General features: G+C 39.6%; 1 protein-coding gene across 2 annotated transcripts; it reads right to left on the bottom strand.

Moving 5' to 3' along the window:
* Window positions 1-308: 308 nt before the first annotated feature.
* On the bottom strand, window positions 309-26,388 carry fig4a (FIG4 phosphoinositide 5-phosphatase a). 2 transcript variants are annotated; one of them, XM_008312977.3, is made up of 24 exons: window positions 26,132-26,388; window positions 25,920-26,033; window positions 24,354-24,452; window positions 23,415-23,538; window positions 22,376-22,532; window positions 21,863-21,913; window positions 21,593-21,756; window positions 21,221-21,349; window positions 20,229-20,329; window positions 19,509-19,671; window positions 17,538-17,635; window positions 15,639-15,772; window positions 15,109-15,225; window positions 14,901-14,946; window positions 14,319-14,467; window positions 13,923-14,089; window positions 11,369-11,507; window positions 11,114-11,172; window positions 10,448-10,595; window positions 10,202-10,285; window positions 8,588-8,786; window positions 4,536-4,624; window positions 2,944-3,018; window positions 309-997 (listed from the first exon to the last, which is right to left on the bottom strand). In XM_008312977.3, exons 2-24 carry the CDS (start codon window positions 25,980-25,982, stop codon window positions 820-822), a joined length of 2,733 nt encoding a protein of 910 aa, XP_008311199.1. In that variant the 5' UTR covers window positions 25,983-26,033; window positions 26,132-26,388; the 3' UTR covers window positions 309-819. The 2 variants fall into 2 exon arrangements, with proteins under 2 accessions (XP_008311199.1, XP_024912464.1); XM_025056696.1 differs by lacking the exon at window positions 26,132-26,388 and having other exon boundaries at window positions 25,920-26,058.

The raw sequence follows: 26,388 nt of genomic DNA, 5'->3' as shown, positions 1-26,388 counted from the left end.
GTGATGTGAAGATCAGGCCAGTGGTGAGTCAGTTTTACTGGCTAAATATAAACGTCAAATAGCCTTCATCACGTGCACATTTCCAGACACGTGGGTATGACAGCTAAGCATCGTACGAGTGTGAGGGAAGAAAATGAAAGAAAAATATTCCATTAAGTAAAATACATTTAGACATAATGGTCAAAACAGACACAGCAAGAAACAGCAACAAACAGAAAAGAGTACCAGAAGTACTTCACTCGTGTGGTAGAAAAGATGACAAATAAAATAACAGAAGAAAACAAGAAATCACTATTGGCACAACAAGCTCATAAATACAGTTTAATTAAAGAATCCTAACACAGGCTGACAGAACGGACTCTACCAAATGAGCGCCGTCCAGGAAGCCAAGCTAAAATTGACTGACGCTTACAAAATCAGCCAATCAAGATAAAATAGTTGACTTACAATACTGACACAGGCGTCTGACATTAATACAGTATTTACAAGCAGTTAATTAAAAAAACCTTCATAAAAGAATGTCATTAAAATGATTAAGATTAGAAAAAAAATTCAAAGGACAAACAAAAGGAACAAAACAGGCAGAATTGTTAAAATCCTGTCATCAAATCTGAGGCATTGAAACCTCTGAAATACAGGAGACGTGGCTGCTTCATATCTTCAGAACGAACAGTCTTCTCTGAACAGAAGGGAAATAAAGTTCACACCAAGAAGGCTAAGGCGATATTCATTTAAAAATGGAGGAACGTCCCTCTGCTGTCCTGCTGGAACACCTTGGTGGAGTCTCCACAAAGAAATTGACGGCGCCCGAGCTGCGTCTCACATGTATCTATTTTTGACGTACTCTCTGTACATGAGCATGTCGTCCCTGCACAGCGCTCTCACCTGACCTCGACCCGTCATCACATGGCTTTCGAACACAATTCTGCTGTCTCTGTCCACCTTTGGAGGAGAGACACTGTAGATGCTGTCCTCCACCAAGCAGGACACTGGTTCTCTGAGAGGGGGGGGGACAAGGACAGGCAAATTTCTAACGATGACAAGCTGTCGATTTCAAGGCTCATGGGCCAAGAAATGAGGTTTTAAACGTATCTGGCAGACTGGTCCAGTATTGGCTGGATGTAGAACGCTGGGCGAAATAATATAACTAAAATGTACTAGACTTCATCTAAACTTTCAAAGATGATTTGACATATTGGTTGTCTGCCGCCATCTATTGGCATTACATAGATTTGTTGTAATGCATGAATCAAAACGACTGACATCAGTTTTGTCCATGCCTTCTACCAGTGTTTGGTGGGCTGGAATAGAAAGCCCAGCGGGCCACATCCGGCCCACGGGCCGTAGTTTGTCCAGGTTCCTGGTGAACCCCACAAGTTCCAAAAGAGTCTCACCAAACACAGGAGCAAAGAGTCAGCGAAACAAAGGAGCGCAGCGATGAGGAGGCTGATCATTTGGCAGATGCTGCACACCGGAGCATGTCCCCTCATCCTCGGAGGACATTATCAGCCACATGCTTGGCTGCTAACCCATTCATTTGGCCAGTTTAGGATCAGCTGTGGCTCCAGTGAGACGCTGCTCAGACACACACCGCTGCATCATAAATGCAACTCAGCGATGAGAGGCTGGAGTAGACTGAGCCAGTGTCTACTACATGTCCACAAGAAATGAAAACTTAAGTACAAATATTGGACAGGTGGAGGACACTGACTGAGGACAATGAAAGGTGAAGTGGATAAGTGGCTGAGGCCTATATTTAGGACTAAATAATTAGGTGACGTTTCCAGTGATTGGAGCGAGAGACTTCATCTCACCGTCTGTCTCCTGACACTTGGTGAAGACAGGAATGAAAGAGCATGTAGTAGATTTAGGAAAAGAAAAAAAAAGAAACTGTTGATGCAGTTAATTGACTCATCCTCAAATATAATTCTATACGTAACACAGAAGAGCGGAAGCATCTTCCCATCAGCAGATCATCAGAGGAACTGCACCGAGGGAGGTGTGAAGCTCAGGTGTTTCTAACATGTTCAGGCTGTAACAGCCGGTTGTTTCACAACAACAAAGGTCTCACCTTCCAGACCATGTGACCATGCTGTGAAAATGACTGATCGTTCATTCATCCATTCATCCTACACTGAGTTGTAGGAGGAAGATGGTGAGTGACAAAGGCCAAGAGACATGCTCTGTGTGGTGTTCTTTTATAAAGAAGCTTTGGTTTTGGTTTGTTTTTTTACACTTTCAATATATTTTCTCATTTCTTTATGCTTTTCATTTGATCATAATTGACTGATTCTTCCAAACCGATTTATAATCCATTTTTATGTATTAGGAAAAAAAACATTATTTTCCCCCAGCCCTGATGTACAGTGTATCTCCTGTTGACTCCTTTGTGCAGCAGAACACAAAAGGGTTTTTACAGTGCGGTCAACGTGAGAGAAATATCACCATGAGAGAAGGTTAAGAAAAAAAAATCTTTCTGAACAGACAAACAAGAATTTAAATAGGGCGTCAGGTAACTGATGATGATGATGATGATGCTGGAACACGTGAGTGCAGGATGAGGAAGACAGAAGGACAGCAGAACCAAAGGCATTGTTGTAACAGTGGCTGTGGACGTGGGGCTGAATCCTACCGGAGCTGGGTAAAAGCTAACCTGACTGCTAGGTCACAGCAGGGTGCCGCTGGACTGACTGAGGGGAGAAAAGCACGGCTAACATCGGGTAAAGAAACAGTGTTTGATTACGAGGGATGAGGATTAAAGTGTACACGTGGCTAAAGGCCTCCGTGGAGACCACTTAGTCTGACCTGCTGCCTTCTCTTGTCTGAAGACCGCAGGAAATTTCGGAGCAGAGTCTAAAGTGCTGGAAGCCAGTAAGAGCTCGGGGACATGGGTATTCATTCTTTTCTACTCTGATTGTGTTTGGTGTCACGTGTTTTACTCACAAGCTGATGATATTTGCCAGGTTTATGCGCTCGGCCTTCTCCACTTTGTGCTGTCCCCCGCCCAGACGTGCAAACCTGCAGAAGAACAAATATGACTTTGAAATTACCAGGAGCGCAGAGCACCGTTCACAGAAGGCAACTTGTATCTGAAGCACCCTTTAAATAAAACGTTCTCATCGTCTGCTGCTGGAGATGAGCTTCACTGAGAACACATACATTCAGAATCACTCTGCTTCCCAATGGAAGAATCCGTCTTTGGTCATTTGTCTTCTGCTGTGACACAACAACATTCAGCAGCCAAGACTTCCCCTCTGGCTGCTGCTTATGGTTTTTAATATTAATGTGTTGATTAAGGGAGCTGTGGCTGATGCTAACATCTCTGGATCTGTTCCAAGTTTGGGCCTGGTTGATGAATGCACTCCCTACAGTGGGAGTACAGCGTTCTTCACTGCGAGTCTGGCTTGTTTGATTAAACTCTGTTCATTTTTTGTTGTCTGATTCAATCGCAGCTCAAAAGTGTGTGTGTGTGTGTAATCAAAGTCAGATTATAAAACACCAGGATGAGACAAGCTGCATGATGCTGCTGATCCAGGTGTTCTAGGCTGACAGACATTGAAGTGTTCCCCTGTATACATTTGCATTGGTAGCCTTATTCCAACATTCCTGTTGGACATAATTATGGTCATTTCCTCTACAATTATATAATATATGTAATCTACAATTATATATATATAGCCTATATATATAAAATGTGAGGGCAGTGGGGTGCAATTTCAAAGAATCACTGAGAGGAGGTCAGGGTCCACAGCCTGTGGCCACACCACTATATTTGCTCCTTTCTCCTTTCAATGCCATCTAATGTGCAACAGAAAAGAGCCACAGGAACACTCGTCCATTTTTTCCTAAAACGTCTTTGCAGGAGAAAACCTCTAATAAGGTGTCATCGAACGCTCCCTCCTGTATCAGATGTGCGGTTCATGTAGAAAGAACAGACAGTCGTGTTCATATTAACACTTACAGAGAGTAAGAAGAAAATAGAACGGGAAGAACGAGCCCAACATGAAAGTCAGGGGCAACGTGGACAAAGAGCAGTGAAGTCAGACGAGTGTTGGACACAGCAGGGTAGAGATGTCCCTTTAGTGGACGAACAGTTTAGTCCTGATTGTCCTTCCACTGTCTGTCTTCGGTACAGGCTGTATCATCAATAACAATAATAAATAATAGAAGGAAGAAGTGAAGATACAGCGGCTCCATCGTTGGTTATTAACTGAGACACCCTGCACCAAAAACACATTTTTGTTTTGCTACGTATATTTGCTACAAGAGTGTTTTTTCTTTTTTGTTGGCAGCTCCAGCAGTGGTACTCTAGTTCTCAAACTATGGTACGTGCATCAATGGTGGTACTTGGGCTCCCCTCTGGTTGTACACAGGAGAATGTGAAGGCCATTAAAGAGAGGTGATTTAATGAGGTAAAGTCTGCTTAATCAGAACTCAACATCTAGTGCACTTGGAGCGCTCACCCAAATGGAAGTAACTGTTTGTAGATAAATAAAATAAAGTTGTCTTAAAATGTACATAAATACTTCTGTTACCTTTGGTAAATGAGCGTGTCTCTTTCTGTAGGGAACATGGCCAGATTGAGTCCATACGGCTCCTTCGCCGTCTGCTGCTGCTGATGTTCCTGAAGACATAAGAGGAAGAAGACCAGTTGGTAAAGTCCATTTTTATTTTTATTTTTTTTAATGAAAAAATTTAAAGTTTGCATCAGTCTCAGGAGCATAAGAAGGCACACTGATGGAGTCATCAGGTTCGGCCGCGCGCCTGCCTCTGATGCACAAATTACAATGACCCGGGGAGAGCAATTTAGGTAACTTTAAATGTAAATTTGATTGTCAGCTCCCAGTAACGTGGCGCTGAGCTCGGGAACACAGCCCTCCTGGGGTTTATGCACACAGTGTGCATGCTGGTGGAGATATGATAATCACAGGAACCAGATTTTATTAAAAGGGTCAGACCAGTTCAGGCAGTGGCAGTGAGTTCATGATGACAGTGTATTTAAGCCCATTTGATGACACTTAGAATAACAGAAAAATAAAGATAAGGAGGAGAAATGACAATGGCACTGATGAAACACATGATATGAAATCTGACAAAAAAGTTATGCCTAAGAAGAGGATACGTTCCACTGACCCCAGCTCAGTTTTACCCTGTTGCAGTAATTTGAGTAGCTACAACAAGAAGTAACTCACTTTCAGGATAAACGTGACTTCTGAGTTTTGTAATATCAACGACAGACTGGTGCTGGGGTGTGAAGCACATACATAAATAACACTAACCCATCGCCTTATGTCTAGGTGTTACAATGTAGGACGGTGTTAGGAGCTAGCAGGCGTCTTCCATTGGCAGACATCAAACCGAAATTAACAGGATCTGCAAACTGCAGCCAACGTTAGTCAGGAAACTGTCCAAATGGTTTTTGAAGGGCCCAGATATTATATAACTCCATTCTCCACCTTCATCTTTCTATCCCTGTATGAAAGAAAAAAAACCTTCACAAAAAAGTTGTGAGTGAAAAGTGAAAAGCCATGTCAGGACTGTTACAGTGTGGAAAGATCAGCAGCAACTGCAGCCGAATACGAACACCAACATAATTATGAAATCATTATTTATTCTCAAAGTATTGAATGACCAGGTGACTACTCTACACAAAATTGTGAAAAATTAATTAAAGAAAATTCAATTAATCAATTCATTTTCAACTGTATAAAAGAGGATTCTATCTGATTATAATTATTTTTACCGTGACGATGAATTTTATTGGTTAGAAAATAACACTAACAATGCTAGAATGAGGCAAAGTATAAAAAAGTTGCAGTGCTGTATCTCATGTCCTCCTGTCAAACCTAACACAACATGGAGGAGCTGTTACGCAACACTGTGTGACATAATAACAACGAGTTGCTTTATTACAGGCTGTAATGTCCTTCTTTTCTTTGGCTGTTTTTCCATCGCAGCAGAAATATCATGTGCTAACACAATGCTTTCACTTTTCACTACACTGATATTGATTTGTAATACTGCAGGGGGAAATGAGGCTGTTTCACGACCAGGACCCTGCATGGGCAGCTGTGTATGTCAAACACACACACACACACACACACCCACACACACACACACACACACACCCACACACACACACACACACACACACCCACACACACACACACACACACACCCACACACACACACACACACACACCCACACACACACACACACACACACACCCACACACACACACACACACACACACCCACACACACACACACACACACACAGCCATACAAAACTAGCCTTGTCCGTGCAGACAGGCGATTACTCAAAAAAAGGCGGAATATAAAATGAGTATGTGTAATTACACAGCAATCACTGCAATGATCCAATGTGTAAATATTTCAACAGTTGTGTGTTGTGGCAGCACAGAGGCAATTTATTCTCAGGGACAAGCTCAGAGGCAGACACGAGGCACTCGTGTGTGTGTGTGTGTGTAACCAACACGTGAGCGTTCTGTCCGGTTCAAAATATTCATGAGCAGCTCAGGGCTCAGGAAAAGGACAAAATGAGAGGAAAAAAATACACCATAATTTTTGCATCAAGCCAAGTCTTGAAGCCTGCTTCAAACTGTTTTGTGTGCGTGAGATTAAACCACTTTTAAAACATTAACAACCATTGAAAAATGCAAAAGATAATGAGGTGAGAATAAACAGTTGGGTTTCAGTTAAAGCTAGCTTCAGAGTGCAGGGATTTACAGATGTTTTGTCTGATCACAGGCTTCAACTGTCAGGTGACCACAAACAATAGCTCTGGATGAGCATGGATGGATGTAGGAAGACCGCGGAGAAAGGGAAACACATGTTTACTTGTCACCTCTGGACGTGAAACATGTTTTTTTTTCTCTCTGCTGTTGGTCCCTGACTTTAAACAGATTGATTTACTTTGATTTACTAAATCAATCTGGACAAAATATAAAAAAATATATAAAAGACTAGAATTTCCCATGATTATAGTTAACAATGGATCAACACCAACGAAACCGGCTGTTTGTCAGTGTTGATCTTCATTGTGTCGTTGTTATACTATTTTAGGAAGACAACACAATTTAACAATTTTATTTGTCTGCAGAGAAATTATAATAATTGACACAAAAGTTAAAAATGTGTTTCCACAACAACTTTAAATGAGCAACATGGGCCTGTGTCAACAATCACTGACATTTTTGGAAATGTCTTTTAGATGGAGCTGAGTCACAGTAACTGCCATATGGGATTTATGCAGGTAGGAAGGTACGAGCGGAGGGATCCAGTATCGCTACTGCTGACATCACACTGGCTGTAAAATCTGCCTGTAACCATATCAACGTGAGCGCAGCTGTTTCCAACAGTTTTTACTAGAACACAAGCCCAACAACGGCCTTTTCAGCCAACAGTCTGCTCAGATGGCCCTGCCTTATTCCTCCTGTCCTACTGACCTACCAGCTACTGTGTGCTTATCAATGTGCAACTTCTGCCTGATGCGGTGAATCTGGGTCACTGCGGAAATAAAGGAGCTAACAGTAAACGTGAAGCATGAAATACAGACGGATGAAACGGGAATATCGTAAAACAGGACACTGACAGTTATCTCCAGTGGGTATCAGTAAAGTATCACGTTTTAAATTTACTTTTGTGCCAAGTATCAATAAAAGTAAAAGTTGATAATAATTACTGTTAGTTACTATTCCATCTAATTATATCTGATTTTCTGAAAGGATAATATTTAGAATTGAACAGGTTGAAGTGCATGTACGTTCAGGTTTTCTCCCTTAACATTTCATTACAACAACTTCCAACGTTTACCAAATGTGAAACGAATTAACGAATTTATCTGAAGGAAACCACGTAGGGACAATCGTCTCTCAGTACTTAGACCGTAATACTAAAACAAAATGGGTACTAATAAGACAAGGGTCGAGACAAAGATGGAAGATTATTCCTCAACTCCTTATCCCTGAAACTCCTTCAAGAAGACAAAATGATTTTATTTTTAAACCATAAATCAAATCTTGCAAAAGTGAATCCAAGTAACTAAAGCACAAAATAGAAGAAAATGAACTGCTCAGATCTATGACTATAAATATACTAAGCTTTTAAGTCAGTCAAGAGTCCAATCAAGGAGACAGAAATCCAAACATCTAAATCTCATGAATACTGAATGACTCACATTGATGTTTACCAGTGTAAAACTTATTTTTAAAATTATATCTATAAACTCTCTAATGCCAAAAACATCACAGTGTGATTCAGAGGTGTGTGTTAAAAGTGTGTCATAAAACTAAGTTGGACTTCACATACATTCAAAGGTCAAAGATCCAGCAATAAAAATCATGGCACTGGTGACAAAGCAACACTTTTTTGTTTCACTGGCTGTGATAATGCTGTAAAAAGTTGAACTTTATTTATCAATTACTTTATATCCTCAGTTTCATGGCTGTAACGTCTAATGTGATCAAAGCCTTCAAATTTCAGTTTTAAGACTTTAATATAGAAGTGGAACATTAGCCTCTGGTTCTCATGAGAGCCTTCTGACCAAAATATTCCGTGTTCGTACCTCCTGTGTGCGAGTGTTCTCTCCAGAGTCAGTTAGCAGTTTGATGGGGGTGGAGCGCTGCGACACCGATGCGTCGTCATCACGGTCCTCCTCAGAGTCGTCCTCAGACGTGCTGGAGATGGCCTCCTCACTTGGTGGGGGAGGTGCACTGGCCGCAGTTTTCCTCTGGAGCAGTGTCTCCTCTTTACTACTTTTGTTTCTGCAGAAATGAAATGGAATTGGGTTAAATGTGTCAACTCTAGTGTGATTTTTTTTAAAGCTCTACTATGGAGTGTCAACTCTAGTGTGATTTTTTTGAGAGAGTTTAGCATCATGAAGTAAATAGCATCATGAAGTAAATATGATGCAGATGAAAACCTCTAAAGATTTAGTGAGTGATGCTACAGAATCAACACACACTGACACGGTGGTGAAATCAACACTTTAGGTACAAGCTGTGGAAGTCACTGTCATTAGTAAGTATCAAGAATCATGACATCTTAACCAAACATTGTATCAGTTCTGACAAATCTGTGTCACAGTTTGTTAGAAATACCAGTGATTTATGAAAAAAAAAATCTGTCAAAAAACACATCACATTCACCTTTAAGCTTAAGGGATTTCAGTGCAGGGTCTAAACATCACATGAACCATTCTTTGCTCAGACCATTTATCTGGACTGTGGTGAAGGTTCAAAGAGACACTGAAGATGTTGGAGGCACAAGGATTTTTTTTTCCTTTCTCCCAATGTTGTCACAGCAACATGACGATAAAATGACTAAAAAGGATAAATAGATGCTGCAGTGTGGAAGCACACGCGAGTGATAAAGTTCAATAGTACTGAGGCAGAGCGCCTTAACATCCGTGCCCTGTACATCATGGCCACATAATCGCAGATGGCTCCCTGAAGAGCTGGGCATGAAATGAAAGCATCAAAGCAGTACAGGAGAATTAGTCATGTTGTGCATTCACTGGCAAATGTGGTAAAAGGTGAATTGTGAGGACAAATACGACCCAAATATTTGTCAGGATGAATCATAAACTCAAACGTTCACAAAAGTTGTTCTTCAAAAGTGTGATCAGAAACATCAAGCAGTAAAGTGGTGATGCAGGCTGTTTTGATGATTGAAATAATATAATACTGATGCCATTAGTCATAGAAACATATGCATATGTAGTCATTTAGTGATCACTGATCGTTAGGCTTAACTGTAGGCATAATCTATCAAAGGTGACACTGTGATCTTTTCAACACAGCTGCTGGAATCCATGAATAAATGACAGTCACTGTATCAGATTTATTTTACTACAACAGACCGAGGCAATTAATGAGTCAACGACTGGTTGTGCTTGTTCCAAATGAGAAAAACACCTTGCGACACGTTCTGTTTTTGTGTTATGACTTTAAAACAAACACACAGACACACACACACCTTCTATACAGCACTGAGTGTTCTCACCAATGGCAGGGAAATAGACAGAGTTGTTTTGGTCACCTGAGAACACGGTGTCAAATGACTCTGTGTGTATGAGGGCACCATGACATTGGATTTATTGCATCAAAACACATGCACACACCTACAAAAACCATCACTAACATCGACGTGTTGTTAGGCCTTTTTTCTATTCACTCACCCCAGCACCGACTTTCCCGTCTCCTCCGGTTTACGAACAGTGAATGGACTTGGATCCACTGCCACTGTTTTGGGCATAAATTCCCTTTGTACAAAGAGAATAAAAGAGGAGCCATTAACTATTAACACATTTGACAGGAGCACAGATCATCTGAAAAGTCTTGCCTCCATTAACATCGCAATTTTGACACCATCCCAACAACAACTGTTTGTGTGGAGGGCCTTTGTGCTGCGTGTGTGTTCACACCTGGCAGAGTTGACCATGGTGATGCAGAAATGGTCTTCAAAGGCGGTGAGTTCATAAGGTTTGAAGAATTCTGTGTAGATGTCGGTGCTCTCGTCAAAGTGGTTTACTCTCTTCACTTTCACCTTCTTCATGTTTTTTTCACATGGAACTGAAACCAAAGTCTGAATGTCAAAGCACTTTTTCAGTCTGGAATTGGAATCAGTCTTTATTTGTCCACCTTTGTTTGAGACTAAAATGTTCAATGTATATGATGTGAAACTGGTTGTTGTATTTTATCATGGCGCCAAGACGTGTTAATTGCCTAATTAATCTTTATTGGATATTTGTTCTTTTAGACATTTTTGAATTATCTTCCTGTTTATTCACTGACAGCTTATTTTTAAGAAATATTTTATCTATGAAGGGGGATTTCTAGCTTTGTTTTTGCTTTTCATAACTTCAAATTTTTTGGGAGGCTAAATGTTAGAAATGAAATCTGCAGCACAAGTGTAGGACAGTTAGCATTTATGAGAGGAAAAAGCTTCTAGTTTTTTTTCTTTTTATATGAATTAGTATGAGAGGAAAAAGCTTCTAGTTTTTTTTTCTTTTTATATGAATTAGTGTTTTGTGTCACACAGTTAATATTAAAATGTTTGAATGCATATAATCACATATAAAAAGTCCTACCTTCATCATAGGCAACAGGAAGATAGGACAGAACTCCATCAGACCACCACATGGTGTAGCTGAAAGTAGAACACATGAGTTTAAGGTTCTCTAAAAGGTCTTTAAATGTGTATGTGTGTATATCTATCCCACATATAGAACTTGACCCCAAAGTGTTGTACGTTTGATCCAGCAGGTGTTGTACTACTTGACCAGTGTAAGAGAGCGATGAATTAATCTCTGTGAGATTAGGAGAAAACAAAGTGTTGGTGTAACCTGGGTCTGTCTACAGTAAGGGCCATGGTGCTTTTCTGGTGAAGGTAAAAGTCAGTGGGCAGCTCCCACAGATGTGGTTTGGACTCTGAAGGCTGAAAAACCTGAAGAAACAGGTTGATGGCATCCTGTCTGTCAGCGTCTGGAGAAACGAAAAAGACACATCGTCGTAGTAAAGGTCAAAAGTAGCCACATGTAACTTAAATAAATAATAATCAATGGCAGAAACATCTATTAATATGTTTCATATACAGTCCTCCATTTACAACCAACCTGACACCCCTGTATTAGACCTGTTTGGTAATTAATTTGGTATTCTATGTTTAAATCAAATTTTTAAATATGAGAGAAGTAAAACTAAAAAACTAAAATCAAAATAAACATCCCAGAAATAAAACTGCGTCTTTAAAGTAGTCGTCTTGTGGTCCAGCAAGACCTTAGATCTACTTTAAAACCCTCTCTTGGTCAGCCAAGAGGACTAGTGCTTTTATGTCGTGCTGCCATGAATGTCAACAACACAAGCTAAAAAAAGACAGTCTCCAATCAGTAGATATCAGATTTTTGAAAAACCTCAGAGAACCTGTGGTTTTGACCCAGTCAGACAGACAAATGAAGGGAACAGAGAACACAGCTGGAGCATTTCAACTGGATTTCAAACATAGACCATAAACATAAAAAAGTGTCAAGACTGATCAGTCTGCGAGACTAAAGGACTGGAATCACACAGTAAACTTCCATTTGAACTGGCGTTGTCAAAATTGACAGGATAATTAGGTTGTAAAAACAAATAACTATCAGCTGCCTAAGTATCTTCCTGTGCATACATTTAGAATGTCAATAGCTGTGAGAGAATTGAATTGCTTAAAACAAACAACACACGAGTGACTGATCCAAATCAAAGGGTGGCATTTGTGCCTCAGCAACTAATGTGAACCTTCTGCATTTGGTTTCCAGACAGGAGTATTAAGGCAGAGCTACTTGACCTAGTAGGATACCTGTTTTTCTAGAATATAAAAAAGGGATCAGTGGTTTATGAGAAAAGGCATTTGTTTTTCCTCCATGAAATGTCAAGAGACAGAGGCTCATAAGAAGCTGTGCACGTCACACATACTGTTCATCTACCTACTGTTATTTATCTCTCTGTTCCAGCAATATACATATTTCTTATATTTATTCACGGCTGTACAAATGACAAAATGTATTATTTCATTGTTAATTTGGGCTAAGAACCATCAAAAAACAAAGTTATCTACAACAGGCTATTAGTACATTCTTATGACACAATGTACCTGCCCAGGCTGACCTAATGGTGGTGGTTGAAAAGTCAGTGCGAGAAAATACAGCAGAAAAAAAAACAGCATTTACTTAGACAGAAACGTAAAATAGATTCAGTGGAAACTAACAGCATAGTTAGAAACTCCTCCGCCAACATCTCTACACAATGTTCAACATGTTCTGCATATTTGATGCATGTTTCAGCTGTGAAGCCACGTATTCCAACAGTGAGAAACAGTAGAAAAACAGTGACTTGTGTGTCTGGAGTGACTTCTATTACAGCCGCCTCATCTTTGTCATTTTCACCCTGAGAATCACTGCACACACGACTGAGATCAGAGTAACAGATGAGCTGCTGCCTTAATATACACATGCATCACAGCCCATTGACATTGTGTGTTGTGAATGAAGTGCTCACAGTAACAACCTGTGCACAGGTCAGGTTTTCCTGACTTTCACTGTTCTCGTCAATACGCTCACTGAACATGTGTTCCTGCAAATCATAGGGATGCCCATCATGACGTACTGTACGTCAGTGAGCATCTGTAACACGCCACAGTCATTTCTCTGCAGTTAAAAAAACAACAGTGTTGTGCAAAACACTTTCGATCCTGAGTAATAACTATTCACATTAAAAACAAACAAATGCTAGTTAAACAATAGTACTGAAATAAGGTTATATTAAAGGTTCAATTGTAGTAGTTTTTGTGATAAATGCTAGACTCCATGTCTAAAAATTATTGAGCAGTTGTATATCATTATCTGTGGACGTGCACAGCTTCTTATGAACCTCTGTCTCTTGACATTTCATGGAGGAAAAACAAATGTCTTTTCTCAGAAACCAGCCACTGATCCCTTTTTTATATTCTAGAGAAACAGTTATCTTACTAGGTCAAGTAGCTCTGCCTTAATACTCCTGTCTGCAGTTTAGTTTCCGAGGCACAAATGCCACCCTTTGATTTGGAACAGTCAATCGTGTGGTGTTGTTTGTTTTAAGCACGTAATTTCTCTCACTGCTAATGACATTCAGATTGTATGCACAGGAAGTTACTTAAGCAGCTGATAATTAGCAATGATTGGAAATGACCAAAAATAAACATAATTTCGTCTTTCTCAAAGCCTTTCCAGGTAAGGTTGGCATTTCAAACACTACGTGTTGTGCAAGGGTCTGTGGAAACAGGGCAAAAAAAATGAATAGCGAAATATATGATCTCTTCCAAGAGATGGGAAAATAACAAAAGTGAACATAATTCAGCTTTTGGGCCTTTGTGAAAACACGCACCTGAGAAAGCGTTGCTGTAATAGCGCGAGAGCGTCTGCATGATGTCTTTGGAGTGCTGAGTCCAGGGGGCGATCTTGCGGTAGGTCTTGACCCTGTGGACCAGCTGGGAGCCGCCATACTGTAGGGACAGTGTGTCTCCATGATCTTCATACAGCTCCTCAAACAATCTTCACATACAATGGTGAAGAAGGATGTACAGTTAGGTTGTGTTATTGGATAAGAAGAAAACAACTTGGCTAATGTCAGTCTTTGATTCTGTTTGCACATTACACAGAGAAAAGAAAACAAATTTAGGTATTTGGATGAATGTAAATCTGTCAGAAATTATAATAAAATAAATGAAACAGAGACAGATATTTGAGGTATCGTTCATATTCGGAGACTATTCAGTAGTACCTCACGCAGTCAGTATCAAACTGCAGCTTGGGCTTGTCAATCATTCCCAGTGCATAAAGCTGATAGGCCAGTGCACACTTCCCAACCATAAACTGGGCTGTATTGGTCCGGTCCAAACAGTCCACACAATTTGTCCGTAACACACCGGTCTGAAATAGACAAGAGCTGATGAAACTCACTGACACCACTTTGGGTATGGAACAAGAGGTTATGTACTGTATGTATATGTCCATGAGCTACACAACAACAACACATGAATAGTCCATGAACAGAAATATCAAGGTTTCATCTTGAAAACCCCTCCTTGTGCAACTACTATCAATGCAGTGTCCTAGTTTGACAGCTGCTGTCATGAATGCACTGCTTGAATAATCTACACGTACAAGTAATCTAAAATAAGACGCAGGTTTGCTTGTTTGTTTGCATGACCATTCCTTTCAGCGACATTTTATAACCAGGTCTCTTCATTCCTGTCATTGCTCCTAAATACTAAATACTAGCATTACATTTCAGGGTTACATTTTCACTTATTACGAAAGCATTATTATGCAAAAGAAATATATACAATATATAAAAACATACCTGCAGCCGTCCACTCTCTGTTATGTGTCCACCTACATCTCCCCACCTAAAAGGAAAAGCAACAAAATAAACATCTCCTGACCTCCAGCCTGACCCCGGCTGCTCGTTTCCACACTCCCTCAGAGACAAATCACTTGGAACTGGAAGAAATTCTATCCATTTGTTCATAAAGGATTTTCTCTGGAGAAAGAAAATCGGGAGAACTCACCTGTCATCAGGTCTGAGGGTGTGGCAGTAGAAATTGGCTTGGTTTATGAAGAAACCTGTTCTCTTGACCACATTCTCTGCTATCATGCTCAGACGGTCCAGGACATTGCATAGTTTACTGAGAAAAACAAAGAAAACACCAGAAATATAGGCCTGAATTTGCCAGCAGAGCAACATAAACATTATTATGATAATATTTTAATATAAATATAACAAATAAATATGATTAAACATTATAAAATATGACACACAATACAAACAGTAGTGTTATAGATAGTAAAAATATATTATAAGGCAAAAAATAAAAGCAGCAATAATTAATAACTGAGAAATATATGCAACAGAGCAATAAATAAAGCTGAAATATAATATTACCAATGACACTATAATAGTAATAATAGTGATATTGTTATATGATAAATATTAAAATTAGAATAATAATATTAATATGATAGAATAAAAATAACAGGTGTAAACAGTGCAGTCTTATGGACTGGTGTGGAAGAATTCTTTTGCACATTTTGTGCCAACCTCTTGGTGTAGCGGGCCATGTCCCAGGCGATGTATTCAATGCAGTGGTCTGGCGGCAGGAACTGGTTCAGGTTGGTGACAGCTGGGTAAAGTTCTTCGCTCAGAATCTTCTCATGTTTCCTCTTCTCACGTTTCTGTGGCACAAGGCAGACACACGGTACGTGGCTTCTATTGTCAAGTTACTTATAGATAAAAAGAAAAAGAAACACCTCAATTTCAAGGTGAATGATGCATATCTAGGATAGAGAGTTTCTCAGAAATGCTTGCAGCACATGGCCAGACACCATCAGACATGTGACTGATGTGTTCTCCACCTTATGTTATTCATGGGGACCCTTACAGGTTGATTACAGTGTAACCTCAGACAAGAAAAGAAGCAGGGGAAACAATCTACAGCCTGCAGCAGGAAGAACCTGACCAAACAGACGGCACAAAGAATGCAAATATTAGTCACATTTCAGAAATAAAATTAGTCTTGTTATTTACCAACCAAAACAATGACTTGTTCTTTACCTGTCCCAGGGTGATAATTGGGCCGCATGCATTGTTTAGCAGCTAAAATCTAAATACATCATACATATCCCACAGCAGCAGAAGCAGCAGTGATGCAGTGACTACTTCACTCATCCACTGAAGCGAATATGTCATTCAAGTCAGGTGTGCACGCACGCGTCACAAAGAACTACGAGTCACTGCTGCATATTTAGATAAATAAATTGATCCATGCACGTGGACATTTGACAGAATGAAAAGGAACTGTGTTATTAAATCAAATTGTTATGTCATTATAAACAGTTCAGAATAAAGGGCTGTGTCCGATGATGGTTTTAAGCCTTGCTCATCTCATTCTGCAGTGAATGATTGATGCCATTCTGAGCTGGGTTCAAAAATAGATTACTGATGTTGTATCAATATCACATTCATTAAGAATCACAGTGCCCAAAGACTGAATTTAAACACTTTCATTATGTTAGCCTCCTACAGTGGTACACGTGCATAGACATGTGCACTTTTCGCACTTCTGTCTTCTCTCTATATCTGTGCTCACTGAGCAGCAAAACAACCCATGAAAAAACACACAGGGCACTGAAGCTGCATTGGCCACATCAACCTGAAGAGCCACACTGGGAGTATGGACTGTCATTATTTTATATATATATATATATATATATATATATATATATATTCACAATAATTGCCTCTTCCTTCCTTTCTCTGTCTTGCTGGGATGCAACAGACAGTGGTGAATAGGCGGGGGGGGATGCAACAGACAGTGGTGAAGAGGCGGGGGGGGGTACGCAAGTATCACATGGCTGTGGCTTGTGCCAACATCTGAGGGGTGTGATTGGTTTGTTGTCTCAAACCTCCCCTTGTGAGCGACAACGTGAGCTCAGAGCACCATATAAGGTGTATGGGAGCGTGCCAAAATGTGTGGCGGTGAAATGAAAGCAAGATGTGTGGGTGAGTAGTCCTGCAATAAATGATGCCCTTGGTTGTTTTGAAGGCAGAGGCGAATGAGACATGAGCGTACAGAGAAACCTTTGAACGGTTCCTGATCACAAGTCAGATGCAACAACTAAGCATCACAGGTGGGGCACAATTAATGCCTGGATAAGTGCAGAACTACAGTAATTGTATGATATTTCTAATAATTTATACATATATATGTATATATATATATACACTGTATGTATAGACATATATATGCGCAAATAAATAAATATATAGAGCAAAAATACAGCTCATGAATTGGACTAACTGCTAGAGCAACATAACATATCTTGACTTGATCTTTGCTTGTGTAACCAGAAAATTGTAGAAAAGAGTTGTGCATTTATATAAAAAACAAACAAAACAAAATATTGCAACACAAATGTGTCAGTCAATTTTGTGTTCTACCTTGACCAAGTTGAGGATAATGATAGGCGACCCAAACCGCTGCAGCATCTGATCAAAGTGGAGGGCAGCTACATGTGCATATGGGTCAGCCTGATCCACTGGGAAGAGAAGAAAAATTGGTTGCTTTACATTTAAGGCACCGAGGTAACTGTTGCCATGGAGGTGAACATTAAACAATGTGCAACTGGTTGTCTCTGCTGAAAATGTCATCATGCTGCATTAAATATGGTGAAAATGCAGGAAAATATTATAATACAGATAAAATCTTAGGAATTTGACAAAAATGACCTCAGCATCAAACAAATAAACGGTTCTAAACCGTTGAGCACAGGTCTGAGCACAGGGCTGTTTTAGGAGACTAAGTCTCCATAAAACAAAATGAAGAGATAACAGCCTTGAAAATTCTTTCTTTACCTGGAAACGGTAAAGTTGTTAGTGATTATGACACCATTAGGGTCATCTCCATCACAACGGTGACATTCAGCTACTTCAGTCCAGTCATTAAGGCTTTGAATGTAAACCTGCGCTACAATTCGTGCCAACAATAATCCCCTGGACAGACAAGGGCAACACATTCTGTTAACTGACAAATGGTCAACATGTTCACATTGCTGACCTACATCTGTCAAATCCCATTGTCTGCAGAGATTGTTGAAATCAAATTATTATTTCAAATGTTACAGATAAGGCAGACTGACATTCAGTATCCTTTGAGCTGCAATCAGTTTGAAGATTCATTGAAACTCAACCATGTGATTTATCACTTGTCATGCCAAGGGCAAGATGAAATCCCATTGAGACAAGAACAACATCAAAGGATCAGTATTATATGGATTAAATGTTATTTCTATTCAGGCACACTCAATGCAGTGAAGAATACCTTAAAAAACAGCGTATGTTACTGTTTGTGAACCAGCATTGATTTTTCTATTGCTGCAAAGAAACGCTGTGCATTTGACCAGGTGCAGCTCCTTCTCAGAGCTGCCACTGCATTAGCTCGACACTAATGACATGAAGCTGTTATTGATCCTCTTGTTCGGCTCTCAGCAAGGGCTTACACCAGGGGTCTCAGACTCAAATGAACTAACAGCAGGGTGTCAGATCACATTAAACTTACGTCAAGTTGTGGGCTGCATGTGGATAGTTTGTGAGTCAATTGTAGCCCACGAGCCAAGAGGTTGAAAACCCTACTTTATATAATAAAGATAAGGTAAAAGAGTTGAACCGCGTTTCTGTTTTCAAGCAACTCAGTGGAACCGGGAACATGAAGTCGGCTGATCCACAGAGGGAGGTGTCATAGGGCCAGGCTCAGTTCATTCATCTTAGTCAGGTACATGTCATCCAAGGATGAATTAGAGGGCACGTTGGGTGGATTACTCCAGTGTCACCACTCTCAGCGACCCGTCCACCTCCCTCTGAATTCCCTCCCTCAGGTTTTTATGTTTTTATCCCTCTCATTATGAGATGGGATAGAAGAGAAACAAAAATGAAAACCACAAAGGGGAGAGTTGTCCTGCCTTCACCTACTTTTTCTATTTGATTTAATTTCGGGCCGCCGTTAGAGAACAAAGGCCCTGGAGGAAAGTCACTGTCTTCCTTTGATGCATTTATTGTAATTACATTCTTGTTCTTTGGCTGCAAGGTCATGTCTGGTCATAGAAAGCCACCAGAAGGAAGACATGGAGCATTATACAGCTGAATGGCAACAGTGAGCACCTGCTGTGTTATTGTGTATTATTCATAGGATTATTCTATATCCATGTATGTTCTAATGCATAATAACAGAGGAATCAGAGATCAGAGCTTTATGATTCTTTGTCAATCCTGTTGGTGTTCCATTATCAAGCCCAGCCTTCATAGGTTTCCCTCACAGCTAAATAACAAATGATTTAAATGATCTTGGTGTTAAAGAACATAGAAGCAGCAGGTCACAGAGTAAGGCAGAAAATAGTCGTAAAAAAAGGGTCTTACACCGTATGGGGGGCTTTGGCATCATAGTGGAAATGTCCTGGGACCAGTAGAGTGGGACTGAGCCTCGCAACTGGACGTATGAAGAGTAACTTCCTGCTGTAAAAGACATCACCGAGGCGTCATGGACAATCTGTTCTGTCTCCACCTCATTGGCAACATCACCCTATGAGAAAGAAGTGAACGGTGAACAGGAAAGCACAACATGTACGTTTAAGAGCTGATTTACTGTGACCAAATGTGTTGGATATAGCAAAATTCAGTGGTGCAATTCCATGTTGGAATACATATAAAATAATATAATAAAAAATAGTGTAAAGTGCCTTCAGTTTTCTTTAAATAACACAGTTGATACAGAAGCTTTGAGCCTCATATAATTTAAAAATGAGATTCTTAGTAAATACCAGAATAATTCATTTGTAGTGTTTAAAATTAAGATGAACAACACAGTCTAAAATAGCCCAGGGAAGAGTACTATAAAGGTATAATAAGAAGTAATAACCCAAACAGATAGATACACCCCTCTACCCCCCCCCCCCCCCCCCCCCCCCAGTTGCTCTCCAGCTCTACAGTTACCCATGCAGACACTCATGCAGCCACAAGAGTGAGACTTTGCATCAAATGAACAACTTGTGATCAACTTGAGTCAACTCAATCATCTCAGCCGCCCTCTGCCCTGCCTCCACTATCTGTTTTCCCCCGTTGCCCAGACAACAGCCGTACCTCACAGTTGGCACCTCTTTTGAGAAAGCGTGTTCCAGCAAATTTACTGGATCGCCGCGCAATGAGAGTGATGTAAACTGGTCGGCCGTAGATCAGAAGCTCTGCAGTTGGTGGGTTAATGAAGGAATAAAATATACAACACAGAGCAAATAATTGGTTGAACACATGCTTATTACATACGTACATTTTTAGCTGTGATGTTCTAAAGATTGCAGTTGTATTACTTCATACATGTCATTCTTCACCTCCTCATTAGAACGTTTGTTTTGTCTTTTTGTCTGTGAAACGACTTCTACATATAATATAAAGTGTTGGACAGAAAAAGCCAAAAAATACACAAAAATTCAACATACTGTAGTTTTTATGGGAAGGAAGAATTAATGAAAGCTGATTAAAATAAAACTAAAAGGCAATTTACATAAGGCAGAGCATATTTGAATTTAATAAATTAGGTGTTGATCAAGTCCAGGCTCAAAGTGTATTTGCATCAGGACACAATACTCCAACACTGCCAGCAAAGGTATCCATTTCAAATCCAATAGTGCACATTGAATGGCTCAACAGAAAGGAACAAGCCAATCAAAAATAAACAATGTAACAAATCTACGGTTTGTTCACAACTTCAAATTCAAATTTTATAAAAGCTACCTCCAAATCTAATCTGGGATTATGTAGGTGGCTGTGTTATTATACGAAAGCAAACACATCTTAATGGGCCCCACACTGGTGCTTTTCTAAAGCCTCAAAACCAGCATAAATTGATTCCTGGTTTGAGCCAAATCCCATGATCACGTTGTGATTTCATGTGCTTCTACAAAGACTGAGGAGATTTCAACAGGTGCTGAAGAGTTATGGATGTTCACTCTTACTGTTAAGTTATTATGGACTTAATATTTTTTTTAAATGGGACTATTTAACGTAACAAACAAAAGAAGAACAAATGTGTATACAAGACAGATTTTTTTTTTGTACTTTACTAGGTAAAAGGATACTGGACTGGCCACAAAATCCATGGATTATATACAAGAGCCAGTCAGGATGCACTGCGTCCTTGACTCTGTCCAGCAGCTTCCCGTTCCAAATGTACTTGGAGTAAGGCTCGTTCCGTACGCCATAAACAACTGTGGCGGCAGAGAATGGCACAAACAAAGTTTTCCTGACAATTTATTTTATATCATTTTGCATAATGATCATAGTTCATACATCAGTGAGGTGGTCAAGAGATCAAAATATTTCACATTCAAATTACAGAATATTTGACAGATTTGACAGACAAAAAATATATATATTTTTGAGGACAGAAAACAACTTCAAGTGTATTTATTACTGCATTTTCGTACATGATTAATTCATTTCCCACTCACCTTGTGTGGGCAACCCTTCATCTTCAAAAATGTCAAAGCCGCCCTGTCTACACTCTGTGTGCACCTCTTCCTCGGTGGACGAAGCCAAAGAGGGGCAGAGTTCATAAGGTCGCTGCAACAGAGTCAGGTTGTACTGCAGCGAGTGGCTCAGGTCGTAGCTGTAGCTGCAGAGTAACAGCCATGAAATCAAAGCTACAGTGTATATATATAGCAAAGTGTATACATACACATACACACACACACACACACACACACACACAGTGTCATTACCTGAAGTAGAAGTTGCTGGAAAGGTCAACGTTCTGAAAGATTCGCACATATCTACAAAGGGAAATCACTGGTTAACACACACCACCAACTCTGGAGAAAATAATCATATGAACTTAGACATTTTATCTACTGTGTTTACTCATAAATATTGTTGTGGCCAATATGAGCCTACATAGTACATGAACACCTAGAGGATTGGTAAAATACTTTTTAAATTGCCTAGGCCAGTTACCATAATCATGATATCACCAGGGGGATTATTTAACAAACAAACTAACAAAGTTATATCACCGCTCATGTTGTGTGTTTTTATACATACTTTCTATATAATTTTTAAACATGGCTTTCTGAGGTAATGTTTTTGGATAAAAAGCAAAGGTTTAAAATAAAGGAACCTCTCAAACTGGCCAAAGCCAATTCCTGCATGTGATCACCTGAAAGGCCTGAGCCAAAGATGTGACGTAGATACAAGGACAGAGTGAAAGAGTTGAAGAGCAGACATCGTGACAGTACCTCGCTTCATCAGGGTGTGTCACTCTGACTGAATCATTGGGAATGTAGATCATGCTGGTGTCTTCAATCTTATAGATGGAGTGGCCTCCGATGTCAGCCATCCTTCTCTGTTTGGTAACCAACACGATGTAGTAACCCTCAAGGAATCGAACGAACCCTGTTAAAAAGAATCAAATAGGCTCAAAACGAACTCTATGGATATTTTACACCTGACAAAGACGTGAATCAGCTGCTTTCTATGTCACCTTTATCAGCTCTGCACATTAGCTACTGCTGTAAATGTAAACATGGTGGATGAGGGGGGCCTACAAGTGTGTGTGTGAGTCATGTTTCCCTGTTTATCAACAGGTGGGTCAGAATGACAAAACTGGCAAATGAAAGTGCTTAAAAATATACCAACAATAATGGTATTCATTATATACTGTTCCTGGCAAAGGGTTCTCAGGATACACTTTACTCAACATGGGCACATAATCTCTTCTCTTTAGGCAGACGTCATCAGTCTGTGTCAGGGTGACTGAAAAGCCCTCTAGTAAAGAAGCTGATTTTGATCCTGTGAGTAAAATATGAAACAGAAAAACTGACCCCAGATCCTGTTGATAAAGATCTAGAGGTGGATGGTCATTAAATCCCTCCTGACATGCACCAAGATTATTCTATTAGGTGTTTAATTATCGCATAATATATGACACTTTTTGTTTGGAAAATAATGCATGGATAGTGCACAAGAAAAAAAGAAATGATTAAAGACCCCGTCATCTCCGATGTAAGTAGAACAGACACAATATGAAATGTAGGCCAGACAACAGGACTGATCACGCAGCACATGTGTGATGTGTGAAATTGACCACTTGGTTACACTACTAGTGACATCACTGACACTATCATGAGTGGATGTGCCCAGTACGTTATATCTATATCTGACCACAAAGGATTGACCTAAAAAAGAAAAGAAAACTGCAAGTACAGTAAACGATAAATTGGAAAAAAGACAGAAAACAAAAAATGTGAAAAAAGCAAATAGCTGATGTGTACTTACCCACAATTCCATATGCTACAACAGCCCTGGAAAGACCACCCGAACCCTTCTGGCCAATTTTGGTGCGATTGCCCAGGTCCAGTCGGCCTAGCAACTCCCGAACGTCATGCTGATTGTACACATGCTAAAAACAAAAACAGTTCATATCACATGTGACAAGTTTTACCCAGAATCTCACAACTACACCACACAGACATGTACAATCTAGTCTAGCACTGTAGTGGTTAAATGGTTTTAGGGTTTCGACTTGTGATCGCAGCATTGCAGGTTTAAATCTTGGCCCTACCAAGAGCTATGGTGGGCAAGGCAAAAATTCTGACTTAAATAAATAAAATGACTTTTAACCACAGGTTGCTTTACAATGTTATTTACAAAATATACAGACACATATTTACAGTCAAAGAAAGTAAGACGTGCAGTAATATGAAAATGACTAAATGATTTGTTTCTAGCTTAGAAACCAGATTTGCTTAGGATGCAAAAATGAAACATTGTTTTTTTCCATTTAAAGTGAGCAAATGGAACCTTGATGTCTGATTCTCTTTTTTAAAACTCCTCCCTGTATTTGATAAGCACTTTCTTTAGTTCTGCCAATCAAATCAGCAGTGTTCTTATGACAAGTGCAACATCAGCAAAAAATGCAATCTGTGCCATGACTGATGTTCACACATGGAGACTTTTTAATGAAAACACATCATCATAACCATAATCGCCAGCACGGTGAACGATCAACTCCAAGCTCATGCATCATGGAAATGAGCACCAGTGTAAGGAAGGAAGTGCAACTCGCCACTCATCAGCTGAGCTGTCATCAGCAATACACTTGGGACAAACTGAGTGATCGTACCATTTCCCTCTCGGGTGAACAGGCATGTACTGTATTACATAACAATAACATTTGCACTGTACTGTACCAGCATTGTTGGGAACTGAACTCACCTTGTCATCAATTATGACCAAATCCTTGGGTTCTGTGCGGTCAATTTTCAGGACCCGGTGTTTGGTCTGTGCTTGATTGCTGCCCACCAGAAAATATCTCTGCAAAGAGAAGTTAAAAATTAAGTGGACTAAAAAGATTACCAGAGCCTTTGCTATATGTCTGTGTAGGTTCTCAGTCATCCAGGTCATCTTATAGATACATACATACGTACATATATTTACAGCAAGTGCAGGTTGGATGGTGGGATATTGGTATTTGAACATAGCTACAGCTGTGTGACAGCTTGTGAGGAATAACTGTTTCGTACTTGGCAGTACTGGCATACAGTGACTTGTAGCGCCTACTGGAGGGGAGAAGCTGGAACAGCAAGTGACCTGGGTGTGATTGGTACATGGCTACATCCTAATATGCTCACATAAAGATATCGGACCTTCCTTTATTCTGTCAAGTCGTTATTTCTCTCACACTGGGTTGTGAGACACCTAAAAATGTGTTAAATTGGAACACCATGTATCAGTACAGTCCGTAACCATTAATGCCATTCTGTCCTGTTCCAGTCTCCAACTGAGATCTTTTTGTCCACGAAGGCCAGACACGCTGTTTATTCACTGCACTACAACGTGAGGGAAAGGACGTTCAACAAACAACAAGAATTCGTGTGGTTTGAATTTTACAATTTGTGACAAGCAATAATCACAGTGGGTGTCTTCCTGCACAAGTCAATGAAAACTACCTGTAATTTTGTGTAATTAAAAACTTTTGTAGAGCGAGTTTAGCAGCGAGGTTGAAACACACCTGTGCAACTCTGCATTTATAATGTTGAAATTATATAAATATTTCTAAGTAATTCTGTCTAAAAGAATCAGGGATCTAACTTAAAATGTCATTTACTAATACAAATTCTGGTAACAAGCAAAAGCTGACTTTAATGTGGTAAAAAAAAAAAACATAATAAAATGCTCTATTGGCGCCATCTAGTGTTTGCAAATGTGTAGTAAAAGTTCCCTTATCTTGCCTCCCTTTGTGGAGTAATGTATTGCTGTAACACTAATTGACTGATTGATTAATTCGAGTCAGAAAACCAAAAGAGATAATAAAACATAAGTTTAAATGTTAAATATATTTATAAAGAAAGCCATATTACACACATCAAACTACATATTTAATTCTCAGACTGAACCAATACATGAAACTCAATAAAGGGTGACCTGGACATTTTGAAATTCAATAGTTGTTGGGACACAAAGGGTTTATTGATTGTTCTTCTGAAAAAAATATAGTAACTATTTCGGGTAACGCAACCGACTATTTACAGTAGGGGAGTCTAAACTCATTGAAGTCAGAGCAAAAGTCTTTTAGGAATATTTTTTTCAAAAAGTGACAATTTAAAATAATTAACCATGTATAACATAAACTGAAATATTTTATGACCGTATTATTTGACATGCTCCTAGACAACATGGACTTCTATTGAGTCACAATAGGCCTTATCTGTCAACACAGGGTGACCTAAATTAATAGAAAAAAACTAATAAAACTTAATGACATATGAAGTTAAAACTTACAGCTCTGGTCTCATAGAGAACCATTCTCTGGATCCCACTGATGACACCCGCCGTCAGAGGCATCTTTATCCTCTATCTTTCCCAAAAGTCCCAGTCAAAAAGAGGACAAAATAGCTGCAAAAAGGCAACAAAAGAGAGACTGACATTTTAATTACGCACCATATTAATTAAAAATACCCAAAACACGTGTGAATGCAGTAGAAATTACTCACCATTAGTTTAGCTTAGCTTAGCTTATCTTTAGCGTTAGCCTCATATCCTCTCCTATGCTGCCTCTATGCATCTTCTTTTGAAAACAAAACCAAATCTAGTATTATTCTGTATAACAACTACGTATTCATAAATACGTTACATTATCCATTAAAGGTTTTATATGTAATTTCAGACAGCACACAAGCGCGAGGACATAAACAGTTACAGTCAGGTGACTGTCATTCTTTGACAGCCATCATCAGTCAGGTGATACGGG

The sequence above is a fragment of the Cynoglossus semilaevis genome, chromosome 7, assembly GCF_000523025.1.
Source record: "Cynoglossus semilaevis isolate Cse_v1.0 chromosome 7, Cse_v1.0, whole genome shotgun sequence".
Lineage (NCBI taxonomy): Eukaryota > Metazoa > Chordata > Actinopteri > Pleuronectiformes > Cynoglossidae > Cynoglossus > Cynoglossus semilaevis.
Note: the sequence above shows the minus strand (reverse complement) of the source record. Positions and strands in the feature narration are given on the sequence as shown.